Raw genomic sequence first — 16,103 nt, 5'->3', positions numbered from 1 at the left:
TTTGGCCCCTTTTTTTTTTTTTTTTTTTTTTTTTTTAAATAAAAAATAAAAAATGAAATTATTTCCAACGACTACTGCCGACAATGTGAAGGTTGATATAGCTCTTGGGATATTTTTCGATTTTAAGTGAAATTTATCGGCAAAATTTTAAATAATGTGATAAGGTGTATATATATTATTAGACCGTAAAATCTAATTTAAATTATGAAATTGTTTTTTTCCATTTTACTTGAAAGGGAAAAAATCCTAATAATCCCTGCTAGTGGTGCATTATGAGTGCCTAATTCATAAGATAAGCATTGTTGAGAAATATTCTCAACAGTTAGTAGATGAGTTTCTTTAATTCATTCAAGCCCATTTGCTTATACTAAATCCCGGGAAATCCACTACATTAACATATATTTGAAGGTTAAGGCCCATTAAGAGGTGATTTCACAAGAAGTCTATAGCATCTCAAGAGTATCAAATATTTGGATACTCGGACTACTCAAATCGTAGGTTGGGATAAAATTTTGAAATTAGAGATTTTTTATTTTTTATTTTTTATTATTTTTTTTTTTATTTAGATATGATTGAAAAGTACAAGCAAAGGAAAGAAAACAAGAACTAATTTCTAAACAACAGAGTTCCGTAGATCTGGACCATGCGCAACACTGACAATCTGAGTAGTAGTGGAATAAGTTGATGAGGGAAGGGTGGGAATGCTGCTTAACGAAAATCGAGCTGCGGCCCAATGTGCCACATAATGTGCACCGAAGTTTGCACTTCTATTGACTTTTCGAGCTGACCAAGAAGAATCAGGAGGGAACATGTCTAGCGTTTGGTGAATGATGTCAGTGATACGCCAATCCTGAACAATAGATGGCTGTTGTAAAGCAAGGATAACTACCTGGGAGTCACCTTCAATAATAAAACGATCAAGCTGAAGAGATAAAGCTAGAGAAACAGCAAGTTTTGCAGCTAAAGCCTCGCCTTTATTAGGAGAGCAATTGGACTGGATCTGGGTAGCCATCTTGACCAATCTTCCATCATGATTGCGACAGATAGCAGCTTGGCAGGAAAAGGAATCACGAATGGCAGTATCGAAGTTGAGCTTATGCCAATATAATGGAGGACGAATCCATTTTTCCGGCACAGGCCGTAGCTTGGCAGACCATGCATCACAATGTTGATGATAAGTAGCGACTATTTGCAAAGCAATCTTACGGGCTTCGAAGGACATGCCATCATGGTAAGCTTTATTGCGATGAAACCAAAGAAGATCACAAGCTACAGCTGCAAATACCTGAAAACGATGCAATTCCAAAGAGGGAATATGAAGAAGGGCCTGAGGATATAAAATTATTCGAACCCAGTCACATAAGTTTGGGGAATCCAATGTGGTAGAATCAAGAGGCCAGGGTGAAAGACGCCAAACTACTCTTGCAAAATGACAGTGGAAGAAAAGATGCCGAAGGGAATCAGGCCCTCCCTTACAGAGAGGACAGGAAGCATCTGGACGATATGAAGGAATAATTGACTGTAATCGCTGAGTAGTTGGAATAATATTCCAAGCTATTTTCCAAATAAAAATTCGGAGGCGATCTGTAAGTTGAAGTTTCCACATATCCCTCCAAAAAGATGACAAAGGAGACAGATTGGATCCAGTGAAATTCTTATTCAAGATAGAAAGGTAGGCTGAAGAAGTGCTGAACCTCCCAGAAGCAGAAGGAATCCAGAGATATCCTTTTTGAGATTCATCTGAAATTGGTATCCTACCAACAGCCATGGCAGAGACCGGATCAAAGAGGGTGGACAGAAGGCGCTTATTCCAGCAACGCGTTCCTGGCATAATTAAATCAGAGATGGACAAGGGAGGTAAATATCTCGAATTTGGACTATGGGGAGAAGGTCGATAGGAAGGAAGGGTCGGAACCCAGGCCGATGTCCAAATACAGTCAGAGCTATTCGTAGATACAATCAGACAGGATCCTGCAATAAGATATTCCTTGCATTTCTGAAGTCCCTTCCAAATCCATGAAGTTGTTACAGCTGAGGAAGTAGAGAAGAAAGAACCATAGTGGATATATTTCTTCTGTAAATGCTCCACCCATAAGGAATTAGAGTGCAAGAACTTCCAGCCAAGCTTAGTAATGAGCGCTAAATTTGTAATTGCCATCTTCCGTAATCCAAGACCCCCTTGGTTCCTAGGAAGACAAATAGAGTCCCAAGATTTAAGACATAGATTTCGGTTTTTGTCCGGTGGAAAACCCCACCAAAAGTCTTTAAACCGAGAATCTAAAATTCTGCAAAGAGAAACAGGCAATAAGAAGGTACTCATTGCATAAGCAGGAATTGCCGCAGCCGTAGATCTGACGAGAACTGTTCGCCCAGCTTGAGAAAGAGTCTTTGCCCTCCAACCACTAATTTTGGAAAGAACTTTATCAATAATTGGCTAGAAAGCTTCCTTGCGAGAAGAACCCAGTGTCAATGGCAATCCCAAATGGAAAGGTCGTGATGGTGATAATTGGAAAGGAATTATGCCCAGAATACTTGAAACACTGGATGGTGGGGTATTCTTACTGAAGAGGATAGAAGACTTCCTTGAGTTTATTTTTTGTCCCGACCAACTGCAATATTTTTGGAGACAACCTGAAAGGGCGAGAGCCTCAGTAGAGGTAGCCTTTGCAAAGATTATTAAATCATCTGCGAAAAGCAGATGATTTATTGGCGGACAAGATTTAGCAATACAGATGCCTTTGAGCAGCCCTATAGATTCCTGCTGATGGAAAAGTCTATAAAGAACTTCAGTTCCCAGAATAAAGAGAAAAGGTGAAAGAGGATCACCTTGGCGTAACCCCCGAGATGGTGAAAATTTGCCAAAAGGGGATCCATTAAGCAAGATTGAAAAGGAAGTGGATGAGACACAAATCCTGATCCAGTTAACCCAGGTAGGGTGAAATCCCAATTTACTCATCACAGATAATAAGAAATCCCATTCCATTATGTCAAATGCTTTTTCCATATCAATTTTGACCGCCATCAAGCCACCTCGACCCCTTTTGGACTTAATCGTATGAAGGAGCTCATGGGCCATAACCGAATTATCCTGGATTGTCCGAGAGGGAACAAAAGCTGATTGATATGGAGAGATAAAACGATGAAGCAGAACCTTGAGGCGATTAGCCAAAATTTTGGATATTATTTTGTAGATGAAATTACACATGCTAATAGGACGAAAATGATGTACCATTGAAGGCCCAAGCTGCTTTGGAACAAGAGCTATAAAAGTATGGTTGTGCTCCTTCAGAAGATGATTCTTATTAAAGAAATTCCAGACACAACTTTGCACCACTGGCTGAATTAGAGCCCAATACTTCTGATAAAAAATCCCCGTAAACCCATCCGGTCCAGGCGATTTAGTAGCTCCAATACTAAATACAGAATCATGGATTTCTTGTACGGAGGGAATTGAACAGAGAGACAAGTTGTCTTCATTGGAAATCACATTTTCAAAAAGATTAAGCATCTCATGTGGAATAAGCGGAGCAGAAGTTGTAAAAAGATCTGCAAAATGAGCACACAGTGTATTCCCAATAGCCTGACGATCCGAGATCCAAGCACCACTAGATAATTTTAGGAAGTCTATAGTAGACCTGCGACGTTTGATTACTGTGGAAAGATGGAAAAACTTCGTGTTTAAATCCATGCAAGTGAGCCACTGTTCACGGGACTTATTTCGCCAAAGCGTTTCTTCATGATGCCTGAGATTATCAATTGCTATACGCAACACCCATTCCTGAGAAGAAGACGTAGACAAGGGGGTGGACTGTTGTAAAACATCCAGCTGGGAGGTCAATGATATGATCTGTTGTTGAATTTTACCAAAAGATATACGATTCCATAGCTTGAGGGCTAATTTTGTAGAACGCAATTTCTGATTTAAGATAAAGCCTGGGGTACCAAAACAAGGCGGAGACCAAGCAATGGAAATAGTAGAATAACAATCAGGATGGTGAGACCAAAATTCCTCAAATTTGAATGGTCTTTGCAGTGTAGAGTCATGAGAGACCGTATTTAATAAAAGAGGATTATGATCAGAGGCAGTTGCTGGGAGATGCATAATAGAGAACGATGGAAATAGATGGACCCACTGGGGGGAAGCCATTGCACGATCCAAACGCTGGCGAATAAGCTGATGGCCATCCCGATGATTAGATCAAGTAAATGGATTTCCAATAAAGCCTAAATCAATCATCCCAAATGAATTTACAAAATCATGGAAAGAATCTGTTGATGAGGAAGCATATGGTAACCCGCCCATCTTATCATGCTGAGATAAAATCATATTGAAATCACCAATACAAAGCCAAGGACTCGTGAAATTTGCACCCAAATGCATCATATTATCCCAAAAAGGAGGTTTACCAGCAGCATAAGGGGAGCCATAAATACAGGAAAGCATCCAAGGTTGATTCGGAGGATCAGAAAAACACCAAGCATTTATAATATTTACATTGATTTGGAAACACTCTAGATCTACCCCAATATTCCATGCTAGTACAAGACCTCCTTTAGTACCACAAGGAGGAGCATGGACCATCATAAAAAAACCCAAACCATTCAAAATAATACAAGCAGCAGATGGTTGAATTTTAGTTTCAGACAAAAACAAAATATCTGGAGAGCATTTCCGAACCTTGGCCCGCAAACTGCGAATTGTAGAGGCTCGGGCCAATCCTCTACAATTCCATGCTAAGATTTTCATTGCTGGGGAGGTAGACCCTCCTGGTCCACCCCCTTTTGATCTGTTGCATGCACAGAATCTGTTCCTGCTGGAGAACTCACAGCATGAGAAGCCTGGAGTTGTGAAAATACATCGAGCCCTCTTGAAGCACGGGTGAACCTTCGAAGTGGCTTCCCAGAGGATGAACTTGAGGCAGGTAAGAACCAGGTAATGAACCAGAGGGAGAAACAGCAATTGGTGACACTGGCTGGGAGGATACAGTCTCCTGTAAAGCCAAAGAACCTGATTCCTTCTGATCAATGGACAAAAAGGAGCCCACTGAAGCATCTCCATCCTGCAATGATGTTAGGGAAATAGCTGCAAGCTCTAGATTAGAGAAGAGACCAGGATACAAGGGATGAGATTTGTGTTTTTTTAGTATTGCCAGGGGAACATCATCGTGTGTAAATTTCCGTTTAGCATGTTGGATAACCGGAGAAGGAGAACGAAGCCTAATGGCGTCAGGAGGCAAGGGAAGTCTTGGGGAAGTTGGTTGGTCAGCTTGTTTAGTATATGGGTGAAACCTTGAAAGAGCAGGGGAATGGTGGAAGGCACGGGGTGGAGAAGATGATGGAATGGACTCAGTAGCTACTTGAGGATGAGGAGGGTTTGCTTGAGAATGGGATGCTTGAGAGTGGGATGCAGTAGCTGGAGCCAGTGTGACTGTTGTGTATGGAGGATAAATTTGGAAGGGTGGACGGCCTGAGATAGCATGAGATTGGAGAGGTGGGAGGACATGGGAAGAAGATGCAGCAACACTGGGAATCAGACATGGCGTTGGCCCCTGATTGAAAGGAGCAGCAGGTGGGGAAGAAAGACTTCCTGAAGGTGAATGATAAGCTAAAGGCACTGTATGAGAAGGACTAAGAACGGGCAGTGGGGAAAATGGATAAGGCCAGCGGCCCAAGAAATCAGAGAAGTGGGCCGGGTTAGAGTGAGGAGAGCTAATGGTGATTGGGCATGGATGGGAAATATTGGATAATGATAATGTGGACACCGGATCAACGAAACCTTGAGAAGTAGCTGGAACCAAAGTTAAAAGACCTTTACCTTTATCCATTGCCGACAGCCGAGATCCCGAGGGCGACGTAGCTGGCAATGAACAAGGGTTCAAAATTGTGCTGCTCGAGGGAACAAAAGGATTGTCACCCACTCGAGTGCAAAAGTCCAGCGGCAGGAGATGAAACTGCTGGGGAGAAGACACGTAGGTTGCGTGAAGAAAAGCTCCAGCAGGAGAGAACAGCGCATGAGGAGGGAGAGACGTCTGGGATTGTATGTGCATGTCATGGGAGCCGAGAGTTGACTCCACGTGGCTAGCTGGTAGAGGAACACTGGGGCTAGGCACGAGTTGGAGACTCAACTCAGCACCATGGACCGGACTTGAACGAGCATCTGAATGGGAATGGGAAGTCCCAACTGAAGATAGGCCAGAGTCAGAGTCCTCCCGGGATGGTGTAGAATGAGGGCTTGGGCGTAATCCAACCAAAGAAAAAGTCTGCAAAGGTATACGATATTTATCTGGACAATGACGATGAGAAGGCTGAATACATTTCGTTCGTTTGTGACCAATGAGACCACACAGTGTACAATAGTCACCAAGCCTCTCATAACGAAAGCTAATCCACAGAGGATCACGCCCAGTACGAGGAAGATGGAACCCCGACAGAAGAGGCTGAGATGTATCAAGTTCCACCCGAAACCGTAAAAACGGTTGACAAATAAGACCTTTAGCATCATGATGATCCACTGCCAAAATTTTCCCCAACCGTTGAGCAATTATAACTGCGTTAACAGTAGCCATATTTTGGCAAGGAAGCCCATGAACCTGGACCCAAAACGAACAGAGGTTGAGATTAACCTCATCAAGTGCAAGATCAGGAGACCAAGGCTTCAAAAGTAGTAGAGAACCACGAACGTTCCATGGGCCTTGATCAAGGATAGTCTGAATATGTTCTTGATTTGAGATACCAAATAAGTACTTATGATGGCCCACAACAGCAAACGAGAGAGGAAGAGCAAACTTCCATGCATGCTGGAGCGTATCCTGAACAGTTTGTGAGTTCATTGACTTGGGAGAAAGGAGCTGACCTAACAGAGAGAACGCTCCATGTTGAAACTGTGGAGATTCAGTAATAGAGGCTAGAAGAGGACTTTCGAGATCAAGAGCTTCAGTACTCTGGATCAAAGCCTGAAGGGTAGGAGGAAGGTGATCCATGGAAGGGAAAGATAGAGGAAGGGCTGTAAAGAAGAAAGACGTCACACCAATGAAGGAATGAAAGAGAACCTCTCGGGGGAGTTACAGAGCGAGTTCAAGTTAGAAGTTGGAAGTATTAATTGGTACATAAATTTGCCAAAAAAGAAAAAAAGAAAAATTCAATTAGAGATTTAGTTCCCACATTATTCGGAATGGACTGTTAAAACCCAGTCTATAAATATGAGCAAACCACCAGATATAATTTAGATGATTTATTGCTTATACATACTTGATCTAGGGGCACCTCTGACGAGCTAATTTCTACAATTTATTGTTTTATAGAAGTGAAAGAAGGGCTTTATCAAAGTTTGTGCCACTTTACCGAAAATTGTCTTAACAAACATTAACAAACAACTTAAAATACAAAATACTTAAAATTATTTTTACCTTTATATTATATCATAATAATAAAAAATAATTGATAACACGTTTGTGATAAATATTAAATAAGGACATATATATACATATATATTGGAAAAAATGATTAGTTTTACGTGGTTTGGTTAAAATCTAGAAAATAATTCTTAAAACATTTTTTTTATTTGATTTATACTAAAAAATTAATCCCATCTTGCATTTGAAACAATGAATAATTATACCGTTGGTCCCTATGGTATGTCATAATTATTTTTGACTCCTTATGGTTTAAAAAGTTAATGTGAGGTCCCTGTGGTAAGCAATAATTACAAATCGATCATTGGCGTCAATTTTCGTTAAAATTTTTAATAGATTTCGTCAAATGCCACGTCAGCGCCACGTGTCGCCAATAAGATGGTGACACGTGTCCATCTTAATAAAAAAATATAAATTTATTAAAAAATAAATAAAAATACTTATTTTTTTTTTTTTAAAAAAAGGAAAAAAAATTATTATTATTATTATTATTATTTTTTAATTTTGATGCTTTTTTTTTTTTAAAAAAAAAAAATTAAAAAAATTGTAGGGGTGGCTCAGCCACCCTTTTGGGCTACAAGATGGCCACCCCATTTGGCCTGGGGGTTGATTCGGCCACCCCCAGACCTAGGGGTGTGCATGGGGCGGGGCGGGGCGGGTTTTCGTCTTTTTTGGCCCTGCCCCGCATCTTTGCGGGTTGGAAATTTACAACCCGCAAACCGCACTTGATAAAGACTAACCGTGCGGGGCGGGGCTGGTTTTTTGAGTAGCATTTACGTAATTTTGATTTTATTTATTAAAAAAATAAAATTCAAAAAAATGCTGGTTTTTTAAATAAAAAATTAAATTCATATTTCCATTCAAGAACATTTTCCATGGAATTAGCCTTTTAAACTAAAAGCCCTATTAATTATAAGATAAAATTTTAAGAAACATGATTTATATTTTCTCCTATCAACAAAGCATAATTGAATAAATGTAAAGAATAAAAAGTTATAATATTTCACTATTCCATGTAATCAATTTTCTTGTATTTTTCAGAAGTAATGAAAAAATTATTTTAAATAACAATACAATAAAAATGTGTACACTTTAACATCTCATGAAATTGAACCATAAAAATTGTATTTCTCACACAATAAAATGAGCTAGTGGACCCCTTTTTTATTTTTTTCTCCTTTGTGCGGTGCGGGGCGGGGCGGGGACCCGCATTTTTTAAAAGGCTAAACCCACAACCCGCATAAATTTCTCAAATTAAGACCCTAACTCGCAAAAAAACTTGAAAACCCGGTCCTCTGCGGGGCGGGGTAGGGCGGGGATTGCGGGTTTTGCACACCCTTACCCAGACCGGCCGGTCTGGGGGTGGCCGAATCACCTCCGTGGCCTATGGGGGTGGTTCGGCCACCCCTAAGGCAAAACCCTCACATTTTTTTGCTTTCCGTTTTGCCCTTGGGGTGGCTGAACCACCCCCATGGGCCACGGGGGTGGATATGATGGCCACGTGTCGTATTTTGAATGGTACTACGTGGCGCTGACGTAAATTTCTGTTAGTTTTAGATGAAAAAATAGACGGAGGTATCATTTGCATTTTTTCTCATAGCACAAGTACCACCTATAATAAAAAGTAAAACTGAAGGGTCAAAAAATAAAGTTTGCAAACCACAGGGGGCAACAATGCATTTAACCCTTATTTTTATTAATTGTTTTGATCATCTCCAATAAATAAGTTCCACATCATCTTAGGATCCATTTGGGTTTACGATTTAAAAAAGTGTGATTTAAAAATAACGATTTTAAAATGTGCGATTTGAAAAAGTGGTTTTTAAAAACGCAGTTAAGCGTTTGACAATTCTCAAACGATTCATTTTCTGCAATTTAGTTTAAAATCGCATTTTTATCTACAAAATCACAATCCTAAATATACTCTTAATATCTATCCCTTGATAAAAAATTTAATACCCCTAACATTGAAATATATTATTTGCAATACAATTTGTACACATCCAAAAAGGTGCACGCTTCTTGTTTTGACAAAGTGGGTGATTCTTAATTACGCTATGGACGAAGATTGGGCCGTAGAAGCCCAGTCCTCGAACACGAATGGCGAAGCAACCCATGAGGCGCACCGCGGTACTTTCTACGTTGTACTTGACTTGAGAAAGGGGGAACTCTCACTCTCTCAGTATAAAAGGCATGTCCTACGCACCGTTTTGTGCTCCTCATCGTCTGGGCTTCATTCTCTTGGTTTGAAAAAGAACAAGAAATGGCGGAGTCATCGTCCACTTCGGGAACATCTGCAAAATCCGACGCAGAAATAGAAGAGATGTTGGATCGAATGCTGACTCGTTTGGCTCTCTGCGATGACTCCAAACTCCAACCCCTGCTCTCCAAGCTTCTCCCCTTCACCATTTCCTCCCTTTCGTCCCAATCCTCACTCGTCCGCAACAAGGTTTCTTCTTTCTCTCCGTCTATATCTATGTATATTGCCGTTGCTTGAGATTATTTGATTTGTATGAACTATGCTGTGTGAAGTTTCTGCTGGGGTTGTTGGTATTATCTAATTTGTGGGAAATTTTGTTCTTTTAGAATTCATACTATTGGGATTGCTTTCGGCTATAGTTTTCTCACTTGCTAATGTCACAATTTGCGTTTTTTTTGTGTGTGTGTGTGTGTGTGTGTGGCAATATTAACAATTCCGTATGCATACTGAGGCTACGTATCTGATATGGGTCAGGATGTTAAAGGCTGGCAGATAGATAATGTAACTCCAATACATTAGACTGTGTGGAGGTGTACTAACGTTACAAAATTAAACTACAATGTGAAATTATAGGAATTTCTTGACGCTTTTGGTAGACATTACCAGGTTGGCGACCTCACGTCTGTTGCATATCTTGCTATGCATAAAGTTTGGGGAGAGGGAACATATTGCAATGGCATTCATTCCACCATACATACTAACATATTTATTTGACCTTGGATGCTATTTTAGTGGCACTTGTAATGTGCTTAAGTAGCGTGCAATAAGCTGTTAGGGCTTTGTGTTGCCTTAGTAACATGCCAAAATTGTACTTTCTATTATCGCCTTAGGTTTTTTGTTGCCAAGAAATCTCATCCAACTTAGAAATTTTTTGATTCCGATTGAGGCTCTTTCCTGCCGGACCTTTCATCTTGAGACAACCCTCCACCTCTCTCCTTTACATATAATTGCAGAATCTCATCTAAGATCTCCTTCTTATTAACTCGTTGTTCCCTGAACGCCTTTTTATTCTTGGCTTTCAGGTCTTCTTTTAGAGCTTTTCAAACAAGAAACTAGGAGATTATGAACATCTATTCTGTTATTCCTGAACTATCAACCAACCCCTCCCTTACAGCCACATGTTCTTTCCTCTTTTTAAACCCCTACAACCAAGCAAAATGGGATGATGATCTGATATAGGTCAGGGGCATTTGGGGAGTGAAGCGAAGAGTTTTCATAAACATATTCCTGAATGGAAGATTACGCTGTATCCTATCTGCAAGTAATGTTCCCATTCCAATGAAGCCAAGAATTTATTAATTCATGACATTGATGGCAGATCTTGATTGTTCTTCCAAATGAAAGTATCAGCTTCAACAAATTTTACAACATTTAATTTCGAGATAAAAGCAAAACATTCATTCATGGTGGTAGCAAACTTATCATGCCAGTTCGTTCACTAGGAAATTGAACTAATTCTGAAGTCTCCTACCAAGTACCAAGCAACCCTCTATCTATCTAAAAGCTTCTCTCAATTCGTTCCACAAGTTACCTGACCTTGTTATCAACCGGCCCATAAAGCCCACAAGGGTCCAAATTTAATCACATTTTTAATCGAGGACATTGAGAAGTTCTCTGTAGGACATCTACCATCTCTACCACCCATTAATCCCGCATTAATGACGCTCCACTTACCATGCCACTGGCATCAAGATGCATCCGATCCACAAAAAGACTCCATAAACTTTTAAATGTTCCCATAGAGATATCCCTAATTTAGTCTTTTGTAGACAAACTATATCCTCTTTTCATTCTTTGCAACATATACTTAATACTCCCCTTTTATGGGTAATCCAACCCCTGCACATCCCAAGTGATCAAGTTAGTTTCCAAGTTACTTATTTCTTTGTCTTGTTATAGGTTCTTGAGATCTTGAGTCATGTGAACAAGAGAGTGAAACATCAGCCTGAGATTGGTTTGCCGTTGTTAGAGTTGTGGAAATTATATTCTGAAGCCAATGCTGCTCCAATGGTTAGGAATTTTTGCATTGTGTACATTGAGATGGCATTTGAACGTGTACATGCAAAGGTATGTTTATATTTCTCTGATATAAGTCTTTTCTAGGAAATTAGGTATTTTATTTGGTTTTCCAACAATAGCTTGACATTGGAGCAACTTTGGAATTAATGATAATTACGTGATGCTTCTGTTATAGGAAAAAGAAGATTTGGCACCTGTGCTTGTGGCGAACATTTCAAAGCTTCCTCTTCAGCATCAAGAGATTATCCTGAGAATTGCTATCAAGGTATATTTCATACTTACCTTCTTTAGAAATAACTCGGTGTTCTGTCTTCTTCAGTAAAACTGACTGTCTTATTTGTGATACTGTGATGCATTAGCCAGATTTAAGCTCTGTTTTTTGCACTTGACCCTTATGTCTATTTCATCTCTCCCTTTCTACTGAGTCCTTATAACTAATTTATTTCTCTTTTTATGATGCTTATATCCATTCACCCTTTTGATGGCTTCCCTTTACTTTTTTGATTGGCGGTGGACATTGCGTGGTATGCTTAACTCAGGCTGTTATTGTCGCAGCATATAAATCAAATGTGCCGGTTGGGAGTCAGCTTGACCTCATCTTTCCTTGTCTCCTTCCCCCTAAAAACTTACCTTTTTTTTTCCTGGTTTTCTTTGTTATTCTTCCCTCTCTTTTCCATTTGTGAGATCCATCAAAAGTTCTAGCATTTCTCGCAAGTGAGCTCTACCTCAAAATATAACTCATAAGAATGAGATAGAGGGTAAGGCGGTGTTCGTGGATTCAAGACCTATTGGGTGCATGCATAATTTACCTATTCAAATGGGAAAAGGTCAATAATCCGTGCATTTTTCTCCCTCCAGATTCTCTAGACATTAGGTATTTCACTCCACACATCGCTTCTCTGATGTCTATTAAAGTGGTTTCTCCCACACAGCAATAACTTTAATCAGTTTTGTAGTGTTCTTACTGAGTTTGTCATAGTAAAAAGACCAGAAAATGTTGTACAGGGCTGAATAGTGGGAAAAAGGTTCTTGTAACTGACCCTAACTACAATGTGGATTAAGACATAATTGAGAATAGTGAAAAGGATTCTTATAATTGACTTTACTTGCAATTGGGATTAAGACATGGTTAAGAATTGTGAAAATTGGCATTTTTTTTCCTAATATTTTAAGAAGCAATTTATGTCGATATTGTAGCTACTGATCTTATATATGGGTTTTTCTTTGAGATATGGCTAGTCACGACTATGGATTGTTGCTTGGTTTTAGGTAATTGGTGAATGTCACTCAAGTCAGATTGATGATGAAGTTGCTGCAAAGTATAGATTAATAGATTCTCAAGACAGGGAGCTGTTCATTGAATTTTGCTTTCATACTGTTTTGTATCAACCGCCATCTCAAAGGTTTGCAATCTTTTAATTTTGGAGCAATATATTAATCACTGAACATGTTGTTTGTTATATAATAATTTACTTTGTGGACTCATGTTTCTTTATAGTGGAGGATGTCCACCTGGACTTTCGATTGCACAAGCCAATCGTGTTGCTGGAAAACATCAGTTGAAGAGTGATATGCTTTTAATGAGAAAGGTCAGTTTATCATTATTCAATTGTGAAAAATTAGGTGGATTGTCATCTTTGTAATATCACAATCCTAAATTAAATACGGGAGACGGGAGTTGTATTACTTTAGCTTTGTTTGTTTATTTGTGGCAATCTCGAGAGAACTTTTGATTGGGGTTTATTTTGAGTGGTTTGGCTTTTTAAAAGTAAAGCATCAATCCAAGTTTTGCCACAAGCGAGGCACTCAATATTTGTTCATTCATCTTTTCTGGTTATGGTAGATTGTTCAAGTAGTTAAATATTGAGCCAATCCTTAGCTGAGCTTGAATAGCTTTGTTTGTTTTCTACACACATACACATGTCATGTTTAAGTTACATCTGTCAATTGGATTGAATACCTCTCTTTGTGAGGGTTCTTGTATTATATAGAAAAGAAAACCGTAATTACAATGCTGAATATCAGCACTTACAGCAAATAATAAACCAAATAAGGCAACAATAATCAATCTAATAAGGTAACTATAATTACAGAATATCTACTAATATAATTGAAGCTAAATATATACGACAAATATTATTTGACTAACATCCCCTCTCAAATTGATGCTGGTCGATCAAGAATCATTAATTTGCCCACAAGAAACTGATGGTGCTGTCGTGTCATGGCCTTGGTGAAGATGTCAGCGATCTGGAGATTAGTAAAAACATGAGGAAGAGATACAACACAATTGTCAACGGCTTCACAAATAGAATGACAGTCTACTTGAATGTGCTTAGTATGCTCATGGTAAACAGGATTAGCAGCGATTTGAATGGCACTAGTATTATCAGCATGAAGAGGAGTAGAATCAAGTTGAAGAAAACCAAGCTCAGCTAGAAGCCCGTGAGGCCAGATAATCTCAGAACAAGCAGCAGACATAGCCCGATATTCGGATTTAGAAACGCGAGCTCATTTCTTACTTTTCCAAGAGATCAAAGAATCACCAAGAAACGTGCACCAACCTGTGACGTGCTGCCGAGTATCAGGACATCCGGCCCAATCTGCATCACTATAAGCAACAAGGCAAAGTGGAGAACTAGCCGGAAAGAACAACCCACGACCAGGTGACCCTCGAAGATATCGAATAATACGGCGAACGACAACTAAATTAAGGTAACGTGGAGTTTGCATAAACTGGCTAACCTGCTTGACAGTGAAAGAAATATCAGGCCGAGTAATAGTCAAATAGTTCAACATCCCTACCAACTGTCGGTAAATGGTGGGATCAGCAAGCAGATCACCCTCCTTACTTCGATATTTCACATTGATCTCCATAGGAGTATCCACCGAAGGTGAATCCTGAAGACTTGCCAGCCCAATCAAATCCTGGGTATATTTGCGTTGATTCAAGAATATACCTGAAGAATTCATGTGCACTCCCAAACCCAAAAAGTACATAAGAGGACCAAGATCTTTCATATAAAAAAAAGCCTGAAGATTCTGCTTGAGGTTGCCAATCAAGGTGGAGTCAGTGCCAGTAATGACAATATCATCCACATATACAAGTAAGAGAACGAGACCAGCCGGAGTCTTGCATTGAAATAAAGAAGAGTCATATTGGCTTTGAACAAAAGATGGGAGAAGCAAAGTAGACCTGAATTTTTTAAACCATGCTCGGGGAGCCTGTTTTAAGCAATAGAGAGACCGCTTTAACTTGCACATAGCGGAAGGTGGAGAATGTAATAAACCCGGAGGAGGAGTCATGTAAATATCCTCTTTGAGATCTCCATGAAAAAAAAGCATTTTTAACGTCCATTTGGTGAAGGGGCTAGCCTTGGGAGGCGGCAATAGAAATAATCGTATGCACTGTAGTCATCTTTGCCACCGTAGCAAATGTCTCCTCATAGTCCACCCCATATTCTTGTCTGTTTCCAAGTGCAACTAAGCGTGTCTTATACCTGTCCAGAGTCCCATTAGAGCGGAGCTTAACTGAGAAAACCCATTTACAACCAATGGCTTTAACAGTAGAGGGACAAGGAACCACATCCCATGTATGATTGTCTTGGAGAGCCTGAAGTTCTTCATCCATTGCTTTTCGCCGACACTCATATTTAACAGCTTCTAAAAAACATGTAGGAATGGAAACAGAGGACAAAGTAATATTAAAAGAAGTGTCATAATCACCATACCGCTCAGGAGGACGTGATATCCGGATAGATCGTCGAGGACTAGGCTCAGGAGGCATGGGAGAACTGATTGGACCTGTCTCAGTTGTCATGTCAATCTTAGGAGAAGTTTTTAGAATAGTTTCAGATGAAGGATCATACTCAAGACGAGGCAAAGTTGGTTGATGTCGAGCATACACAAGTTCAGATTTGAACCGGTTAGGAAGAGGTGACAAGTCATCAAAACAAGGAAGGAGACTAATCTCAGGCAAAGACTCAACATATGTAGGAAAGAAATATTGATTCTCAAAGAAAACAACATTACGAGATATACGAAATTTGTTAACATAAGAATCATAGCAAACATAACATTTGTGAGAAATACTATAACCTATAAAAGCACATTTAACAGATTGAGCAGAGAGTTTGTTACGTTCACGAGAAGGTAAATGAACAAAGCAAACATATCCAAAAGTATGCAGATTAAGATAGCTAGAATGCTGATACTTATAAAAAAAAAAGATAGCTAGAATGCTGATGGTATAAACGTTAATAAGGAGAATCAAAATTCAAGACTTGAGAAGGTAGTCTATTAATTAAGTAGACTGCAGTAGATAATGCCTCAACCCAGAATTTAGAAGGAATAGATGATTCAATTAATAAAGTGCGCACAACATCTAAGAGATGTCGGTTCTTTCGTTCCGC

The 16,103-nt window shown here is 39.5% G+C and overlaps 2 protein-coding genes across 2 annotated transcripts in view; one reads left to right on the top strand and one right to left on the bottom strand.

Moving 5' to 3' along the window:
- Positions 1-613: 613 nt before the first annotated feature.
- Positions 614-2,158, bottom strand: LOC133876685 (uncharacterized). Its single transcript, XM_062314944.1, has one exon. It carries the CDS (start codon positions 2,156-2,158, stop codon positions 614-616), a length of 1,545 nt encoding a protein of 514 aa, XP_062170928.1.
- A 7,464-nt stretch (positions 2,159-9,622) lies between these two features.
- Positions 9,623-16,103, top strand: part of LOC133876988 (uncharacterized) — a 55,526-nt gene continuing 49,045 nt past the window's right edge. The window contains exons 1-5 of the mRNA XM_062315220.1: positions 9,623-9,861; positions 11,572-11,739; positions 11,867-11,956; positions 12,961-13,094; positions 13,190-13,280. Of these exons, the coding sequence (XP_062171204.1) occupies positions 9,676-9,861; positions 11,572-11,739; positions 11,867-11,956; positions 12,961-13,094; positions 13,190-13,280 (669 nt within the window). The 5' untranslated portion in view covers positions 9,623-9,675. The remainder of the gene's footprint in view (positions 9,862-11,571; positions 11,740-11,866; positions 11,957-12,960; positions 13,095-13,189; positions 13,281-16,103) is intronic.

The sequence above is a fragment of the Alnus glutinosa genome, chromosome 9 (genome assembly GCF_958979055.1).
Source record: "Alnus glutinosa chromosome 9, dhAlnGlut1.1, whole genome shotgun sequence".
NCBI lineage: Eukaryota > Viridiplantae > Streptophyta > Magnoliopsida > Fagales > Betulaceae > Alnus > Alnus glutinosa.
Note: the sequence above shows the minus strand (reverse complement) of the source record. Positions and strands in the feature narration are given on the sequence as shown.